At 42.1% G+C, this 9,078-nt stretch overlaps 1 protein-coding gene across 2 annotated transcripts; it reads right to left on the reverse strand.

Moving 5' to 3' along the window:
* Positions 1–4,685: 4,685 nt before the first annotated feature.
* On the reverse strand, positions 4,686–8,357 carry SMIM30 (small integral membrane protein 30). 2 transcript variants are annotated; one of them, XM_053978948.1, is made up of 2 exons: positions 7,909–8,357; positions 4,686–7,158 (listed from the first exon to the last, which is right to left on the reverse strand). In XM_053978948.1, exon 2 carries the CDS (start codon positions 7,085–7,087, stop codon positions 6,902–6,904), a length of 186 nt encoding a protein of 61 aa, XP_053834923.1. In that variant the 5' UTR covers positions 7,088–7,158; positions 7,909–8,357; the 3' UTR covers positions 4,686–6,901. The 2 variants fall into 2 exon arrangements, with proteins under 2 accessions (XP_053834923.1, XP_053834922.1); XM_053978947.1 differs by having other exon boundaries at positions 8,144–8,203.
* Between the last annotated feature and the right edge of the window lie 721 nt (positions 8,358–9,078).

Below are 9,078 nucleotides of genomic sequence, written 5' to 3' on the forward strand. Positions count from 1 at the left end.
GAGGGTAGCAGTGGCCTGGGCATGCATTTGGCACCCAGGGAGACACAGCTGTCTGTCGCTTCCTAGGCAGGATTTGAGGTTAGCCACCATCCTGTGCATCAGGACAGCCTGCTGCCATCCCTGGCATGGGGGATGGTTGTGGCAAAGTTTTATGGGATTCAGAAGGAAGTATGGTCATCCCTTTAGAAGAATTTGATTTCAGTTTAAGACAATAAAATTTTTTGAGCTGATTTCATTGAGATTCACACTAGAGCCATAATTACTACAAATAATATGCACTTTTTCTCTGAAAAGTACTTTTTGTTGATTTTTAACATAAAATATACTTTTGTGATTTATGGTTTTTTTTCTGCAATACTGTATTGTTTTGCAAATATGACAGGATGAAAGACATGGCTGTGTGACATTTAGTGCTGAATAGTGGTTTCTTATTGGCTACTGCTCCATATATACAATCAACATCCTTAGTTTTTTTTATTATTATTACTTTTTATGAAAAAGGACTTTTTTCAGTAGATATATACCACTTTGTAGATTATATACTGTCTGCAAATACTATATAGACTTCTGGAATTTGATCACAAATGGCATTTCTGAAAAGATCACAGTTTTGAAAAGCTTAATTGTTCCTTGCTTTTCACGCAGATGCTGAAATAAATATGTGCTGTTAAGGAAAAATTAGTCAATATGGCTTCTGCTGATCTTCCAGGTCATTTGATAAGATAAAAAATAAAATTTAAAACTGCTACCATGGCACTCATGAAGAATCATGTTAGGTTAAAGACAGAGAAATAAGTGCAGGCATTGAGCATGTACCATATCAGTTCAGAAATATGTTGGCAGAAAATGTCTTTGAAAAGTTCTAGAATTAAAGACATTCTCATTTCACAGGTAACTCAGGAAATGGAAAGTGAACAGATTTTGATAAAGTGACCATTTTCTTCACTTTAATTCTGCTGCGATTAAAATCAGTCATGTTTTAGGATGGTTGCTTTTCTGTGAGAGGGTAGGGAATTACATGGAGTTATATTATTTATTATTAGCACTATCACAGTGTGTGCAATCAGCTGCACAAACAGAAGAATGGAAAAACAGAAGAAAAAGACAGACCCTTCTCTTCTAAGTTTTACAGAACTGTGTTGCTCTGCAGTGTTTTAGGCTGTCTTCAGGAAAAGAAGGTAATTTTCATGCTTTTATACTTGCCAAGTGGAGCGTAGCAGTATGAAGATGTATGTAAAATTTTAGTGCCTCGAATGAATGGCAGCTGAGAAAGATGCCAGTACTGCTGGTTCCAGTTGAAATTTCTAAGACAATGACTAGTGAGGAGGAACACGGCCAATACAGGAAGACTGAAGCAGAACACAAACTTTAACCCAACCCAGCAGCAACATCTAGTTTTCTGCATCAGTGTGCTTGTGGACACAATTCTCTCTTGCCTGCCTCTAATGTTTGCAGCTCCTGGGTCTGATGGAGGGCACTCTGCTTTCAGGCCTTCACTTACGTTGTGTAATGCACCTTCAGCAAATCTGCTGATGACACCAAGCTGTGTCATGCAGATGACCCACCAGAGGAAAGGGATGCCTTCCAGAGGGACCTTGACAGGCTCGAGTAGTAGTCCCATGTGAACCTCATCTCATGATGTTCAACAAGGCCAAGTGCAAGGTCCTATACCTGGGTTAGGGCAATCCCAGACACATCTACAGGCTGAGTGGACAGGTGATTGAGAGCAGCCCTGCAGAGAAAGACTTGGAGGTAATGGTTGATGAAAAACTCAACATGAGCCAAGAGTGTGCACTTGCAGCCCATAAAACCAGCTGTGTTCTGGACTGTATCAAGAGGAGTGTGGCCAGCAACTTGAAGGAGGTGATTCTCCTGTTCTACTCTGCTCTTGTGAGACCCCACCTGGACTACTGGGTACAGTCCTGTGTTGCATCCCAGACAACGCGATGCCGCAGTCCTGATGCTCCAAACAGAAGAAGGGCATGTAACTCTTGGACCAAGTCAATGGCCAAGTTTTGGCCATGAAGCTAATGACTGAAGCACTTCCCCTAAAAAAAAAGGCTGAAAAAGTTGGAGCTGTCCAGCCCGGAGAAGAGAAGGTTGCACAGATACCACGTAGCAACCTTCCAATATCTGAGGGGGGCCTAAAGCGAAGCCAGAGATGGACATTTCACCAGGAATTGTAGTGACAGGACAGTGAGTAATGGGTACAAATTAAAAGAGGGGAAATTTAGGTTAGATATTAGGAAGAAATTTTAACTGTGATGGTAGTGAGACACTGAAACAGGTTGCCCAGGGAGGATGTGGATGCTCCAACCCTGGCAGTGTTCAAGGCCAGGCTGGATAAGGCCTAGAGCAACCTGGTTTAGTGAGAGGTGTCCCTGCCCATATGGCAGGGAGGGTTGGAACTAGATGGTCTGTAAGGGCCATTCCAACCCCTTAACACTCTATGACTATGATTCTATGGGTCTCTTTTCTTAGCACACTAAAGGGATGTTTTATTTTTCTCATGAAAATCTGTTTTGATCTGATCAGATGAATGATCCAGAAACAAAAGGTGCTGCTGAATGTCTAGTATGCCTGTACCTTAATGTGACAGAGCTTCCCACACATTTTCAAGTTCCATTACAGGGAAACTGAGTTGAGGAAACAGTACAAGGTTTGGAAATGTTTTGAATGCCTATATAATTTTATTGTTCTTTTAATTTTAGTTCAAAGAAAGATGTACTTTTATGTTATTTACCATATCATACCTGATATGTAAATTCAGGCTGCTTCCTGAAAAACTTGTTTTCCAAATGTAATATTTGTCAACTGAAAATTTTGTAATTTAATAACTGATTATGTTCTTTAAGAGTTGAACATTTAGAATATAGTCAGTGTCTAATATATTAAAAACTTGTCACTTGAAACTTCTGAACATTGATTTCAGCAGGAATTAAGTAGTTTGGGTCCCATGCATCAGTAGTCACATCAGATCTTGCCCAATATGTTTTGCTGCATTTGGTTCTGAATTTAGTAGTCTCACTTTCTTCATCTGGTGAACAACACACACTTCCTGTTGACTTCAGATCATTTACTATTTGTTCAAGTGTAAATTGGGAGGACAATCAGACTCAAGCTCTCCTTTTCATCACTCCTAACAATCTTATCATTACATCAGTTTATATCTGCCAAACCTTTCATCAGGTGTAGAAATGAATAGAAAGGTTACTTCTGTAGCCACATAATAATTACTGCATTTACCATTTAGCGTAAATTGGTTCATCCATTTAGCCATGTTTATCTTGTTATAAACAGTGAACTCCCCTTCTCACATAGCTTATGTAAAGAGCATTATGCAAAGAAGAACCAGGGCTTCAGACTGTTTTTAACTGTGTCTAATCAGTACACAAGAGTCTGGGCTAGTCCAGGGACAGTTCCCATGGAAAGGCGTAGTGGCTGAGAACCACAACCACAACACACTCCAGGAAACCTCAGTGAGTATCCTGGAGATACCAATTATTTCCTGTGACTCCATCATAAGACAGTGATTCTCCTCCTACTTTGCTCCAAGGATACAACTGAGATGCAAGCATTAATACCTGTAAACATATAAAAGTCCTCAAACGGAAGATATCATGTAACTGCCAAGCCTCTACAGTATTAAAGCAGCATCACCAGCAGCAGCAAGATTTATCTGAGTAGGAGATAGTGGTTTACCAGTGTTCACACATCTAGAGAAGCAAGTGCATTAGGAACTGAGTGAAACCTTTGTATTCCAGCCCTAGGTAATGCTGTACACAGCAGAATGCTAATGCCTAGCTAGTGTGCAGCACTTGAAGGTATGTCAGGAGAAGTGAAGGCCATCTGTCCATTCACAAAGAGACTGTACATGGACGGTTAAATGTTTTAGGATGGCTGTTCTTTAGCTACACTATTGTTAAAACATATGGAAATCATAGCAGTCAAAAGCTACTCTTTCTTGTCCTGCAGGTTTTTTTATCAGCAGGTAGGTTGTGTTTGTTAAGAGGTGGACATTGTCAGACTGCTTCTATTTTCTGCTCTGAAAATAGCTACTAATAGTACGAGCTTAGTGCACAAAGTGAACTGATTTGTGCAGTAGCTGAAATCCTGAAAGAGCTAGAATCCTGTTTTCACGAAATGCTGGGATAAAACTAGCTGTTAAAAAACTTCAAATAACTAAAGCAATAGAATATAATATTTCATTAAAAGAAAAAAACAAACAAACAAACAAAAAAAAACCCCCAAAAAATCCCAGAAAATGGTCTTTTACATCCTTGTGTCTCCAGCTAGAAAACTGACATAAACAGCTTTTCTGTTATAAAGGCAACTACGTAAGATATGTTGAAAATTCGTAGTCAAAAGGAAAAATAAATACTTCAAGTTTTCCTTGTACCAGACAAACGGGATTCTTTGCAACTACTAAGCTGACTGTATCAAAGTAAGGTAAGTGCCCTGAAGTGCTTTAAAGTTACTGAAATGGGATAAAAAGTAATAGGACCATGAGAAGTACAATCACTGCACAAATGTTAACTGAAATTATACCTTATGATATATTAGTTCATAAAGTTATCTAACATAAGCAAAAGTAGGTAAGAAAATAGTCAACAGAAGAAATTCCAACAGTTTCAATTACTTGTGTCATCTCAATTTTCCTTTTCATAAGAATTACTCTATCAAGCTGTTGACAAATCATGTCAAAGTTTATTAAGACAGAGGAAAAACAGGGGTATCTGATTTTACACTCAAGTAATTGACAAATTCAAGTCTTTAACAATAAAGCTTCTATCAGAACCCAGGAAACAAAGCCATTATGCTGTACAAACACCTTTCCATGAAGTACATACAGCGTTGGGCAAATAATACAATTTCTCATATCTCTATTGCCTGAAGATAAATTAACTCTTGTTATAATTTTGTTCTCCTGCAGTCAAACTGTTGCCCAAGTATGTGAAACTATTGCCAGGGATCTTTTTTAAGGTATAGATAAAGGAGTCTGTGAAAATATGCTTGTGTTAAAATGTATTCTATTGAAAGAACAATACTTAATTTACTGAAAAATTTGCAACATTTTTTAACCTTGGGAGCTATAAAGTGAATTGAATGGCAATTTTGTGGGGGGTTTTATTGGGTATTTTTGTTTTGTTTGTTTTTTGTTTTTGTTTAGCTAAGCTGGAACATCACAGATCACACTTCAATCTGTGCTTGCACCCATCTAGTTGAATTATCACGAACAGGATCATCTACTGCTGCTAGGCAGCTTTCAAAGGTGATACTTCTGTCTGAAGCTCCTCTTAGTGCTGTAAATTTAATTTCTACATAGTAATTGTGCATTCTGTCCCTTTCTTCCAAAAATGGCATGCAGAAATCAGGATGAGGAGAACATGATCTGCCCACCCAATTACTTACATAAGACCTGCCCATAGCCATTGCTTTGTGCTCTACTGAACAGAGGCACAGAGGAAGTGGAAGAATAGTATCAAAACATGTAACTCTGAAAGATAAAAGCCAAGATTTCTAGCAGAGAGTGGCAGTGTCCACAGCACAAGATCAGAAGGAAATTCTTTGAGCTGTGCAGAGCTCATCTTCCTATGCTCCTTATTCTGCTGCTATTACAGATCGTGCTCCTTGGCTCAAGCTAGACCACCCTAACAAGTCAGAGACTTGTGGCAGACATTCTTGGCTGAGCCATTTCCTTTGGTACTTAAAGAAACAGGTCCTAGACATACTACTGTCTTTCAACCATATACCACACCATCTGACTGAACATGAATAGAATAAGACTATTTACATCTCCCATTTTGCACCAGGATTTTTTACTTTGGTTTTGGTCCTAATCTTCTGTGGAAGTCATATGCATCAGTTAGAGAAGCCTAAATGTTTAGCTAGCAACACAGGTTTGTCACGACGAATACACAAGAACAATAGACTAATTGACTAAACCCAGGATTTTAGCAAGTTCTTTCTACATTGTAAAATAAACATGTGCACAATGATCTTGTGATAGTTCTAATAACCTTCTAATGCAGAAATACACAGAATTCCTCATCAGAATAGTTAAGTCTCCAGTTTTGGAGAAAAAAGTGCAAACACCAAATGAACTAAGCTTTAAACCTGGTGTGCCTAGAAAAAAAGCTGAGTACAAAAAATAAACAAGAGACAAAGCCCATATCCGTAATCTGATTTACATAGCCTTACATGTACTTTTCTGTGAAATATATGTTAAGTAAAAATGGTGATCTCATTCTTAGGTGTACCTACTTGGTAATAATAGGCTACAGGAGTGGCATATTCTAAAATAAAAATACTCTAAAAATATTCTAAAAGAAAAAAAACCCTTTCATGTTTCCTTAGTTTTCTTAAGTTTCATCCATGTGACAGCAGAAGTGAGCTGTTAAGTGTTAACCCTCATTACAGAGAACGTGAGCACGAGCACACAAGTTAGAGCAGTCTGCCCACTAGCTAGCTAGTTAAGACTAATTTCAAAACTCTTGTCATCTTGACTGGAAGATTAATAGCTGCTTCCTCCTGATGAAACATTGAAACCAAAATTTTGGAACTTGCTGATGCCCTCCCTCACATGCTAAATTTATAAACTTTTACTGTGAGCAACTCTATAGTTTTACTTCCCCATTCAAAAAGTTTTTTACCCTTCTCTAAGGCAATATTTAATCACAAACAATATAAAATTATCTTTTTGTAATGAGGACGGATTGTACAAATCCCTTTTACTAGCACAGTCGTGTACAGTCTTGACTCTGTTGTACTGAACAGTAAGAGGGGTTCGCAAAAATATCTACTACATATTTTTTAGAAGTTATCCAGAACCAAAGCTCAGTCTTACATCCAGCCCCAAGCTGTGTTTGGAAATTCACTTCATCTGAGCATTTTCTTGAAGTCACTGCTGCCCATTCCTTCTCCTTGCATACAAGCCAAGGCAGGCACAGAATCCGACAACACTGACAGCGAGACCTAGGAGGAAGGCAATGGTATCTCCTGTGTCCAGGGCTTCAGCTACTGGTAGCACCAGCAGCAGTGACATGAGGATCAGGAAAAGTTTTGAGGTGTTCTTGGTTGAAGGCATGCTGACATGCAGCTGACCCCAAGGGGAAGTTAAATGAAGAAAGTGGTGGACAGCAGGTACTTCACTGGTATCTACAAGGAAAACAAAAGGAACGTTACATGACTTTCCTTCCTCCTCCCCTGGATTTGTCTTGCCAAAAGCCAGTTGATTGATGCATTACAGGTATCTCCGTGGTGCTCAAGAAATTTAGATTTTATTTTCCCAATTACAAAAGCAAATGACTTGTTATCATGAGACAGCCACAGTGGATTTGCTATTTTATTATGTAACTCTGTGGAAACTAATCTTTTGAAGACTTACCGTGAGGTAAAGTCAGAACAGGCTCTCCTGCTTGCAGCCATCAGAGCCTGCTTACCTGGTGCCTTGCTACGCGGGCCTGTTTCACCAGGTGTTTAGGGCCTGATGGCTGCTGCACATCACTCACCCACACTTCCTAACACTGGGCATCCTCGGGATCCGTGAGCATGGACAGACTGCGGTACACTGGGGAGCGCGTGAATTTAACCTCCCGGGCAGTGCTACCGTGCTCAGCCTCATGGAGGGACAAACGTCTGTCATGTCTCCTACAACTTAGAAAGGTGCTCCCAAGGAGCACGCCGGGACCAGCCCTGTCCGCAACAGTTCATCCTGCGGGGATGGCTCGTTCCCGGGGTGCACACGACGAAAACCCGCGCCGGGACACCCGAATAAGCGGCTGCCGGTACCGGACCCCGCCAGACCCGAGCGCCCGCGCTTCCCGTCCCGCCGCCGCGGGGCTGCGGGGCGGCCGCTCCTTGGGGCAGCCCCCGGCAGGCCCTGCCCGCACGGTGCCCCTCAGTCACCTCCTGCCTCCGGCTCCGGGCTAGGGCCGTCCCCGCTCCGCGCCGCCCGCGGGGCGCTCAGCAGCCGAAGGCGCTGGCCCGCTCCGCCCCGCCGCGCTCCCGCTGCCCGGCCGCAGCCATGACAGGAAGAGGCGGTGGCGCGGCCGGAGGCGGGCGTGACCCGGCCGGGCCGTCTCCGCTCGGCTCCGTTCCACTCCCGCTGCGGCGCCCTCTCGCTTTTCCCCGCCGCGCCCACCGTGATTCCCGGGGGCGGCTCGGGGGCACAGGCGTCGCCGGTGGCCCCGGGAGCGGTGCTCGCTAGGCCGGCCTGGAGAGATGCGGCGGGGCCGGGCGCCTCCCGGGAGCCCCGGCCGGGGGTGCCGGCTGTTCCCCGGGGCGGCTCCCAGCCGGAGCCCCGGAGTGCCCGAGGTCCGATGAACAGGACCGTGAGAATGTCAGCAGAGAGAGCAGCGGCCACGTGCCCTCACTGCGGCTCCATTGAAGTGAAAGTATAGAAACACCGATTTGGGCTGGTCGTCTGATCTTTTTTCAACAAATAAAGGAGTAGAAGTCACCATGAGTTTGCATCATTTCAGATTTAGGCCCTTATAGGAACTAGTATGTGTACTAGTATGTGCCACCATAACCAATTCCTACCCTGAGGAAAGCAGTCAAAGCAGTTTTATACGGTGGAGAGCAGACTGTGGCCCTGTAAAAAAAACCCCAAAAAACTAAGGGAAGTGCTAACAGGTAATTAAGTGAGAGCACTCCCCAAGATCTTAACTTGTCCCAATTTTTATCTTATTTATGCTTTGGTTAAGGCTGCTTATAGAAATTGCATATTAGGCTATTTTGTTGCACTAGGTAGGTCCTAAGCAGAGCCCAGTCTAATTTTTCAGTGGCAAAGGTGTGTGCCTAAGTTTAGATAAAAGACCAGTGAGCAATTATTATAAGTTCGTAATAGATCTCTTTGGAGTGCTCAGAGAAATAATCCAAAGAAACTGTGCTAATTTAATGTCAAAATCAGAATTTGTAATTCATTACGACAAGGCTTAACTCATGACTGAGACCCATGTCCTCACAATGTTCCCCATGACTTCTGTATAAAAAGCAACTTTAATAAACATTTTTCTTTAGCAAAACAGTTTCTGATGAGCTTTTTTAAAGAGAAATGGGCATTCAACATACATA

This window comes from Vidua macroura, chromosome 5, assembly GCF_024509145.1.
Source record: "Vidua macroura isolate BioBank_ID:100142 chromosome 5, ASM2450914v1, whole genome shotgun sequence".
Lineage (NCBI taxonomy): Eukaryota > Metazoa > Chordata > Aves > Passeriformes > Viduidae > Vidua > Vidua macroura.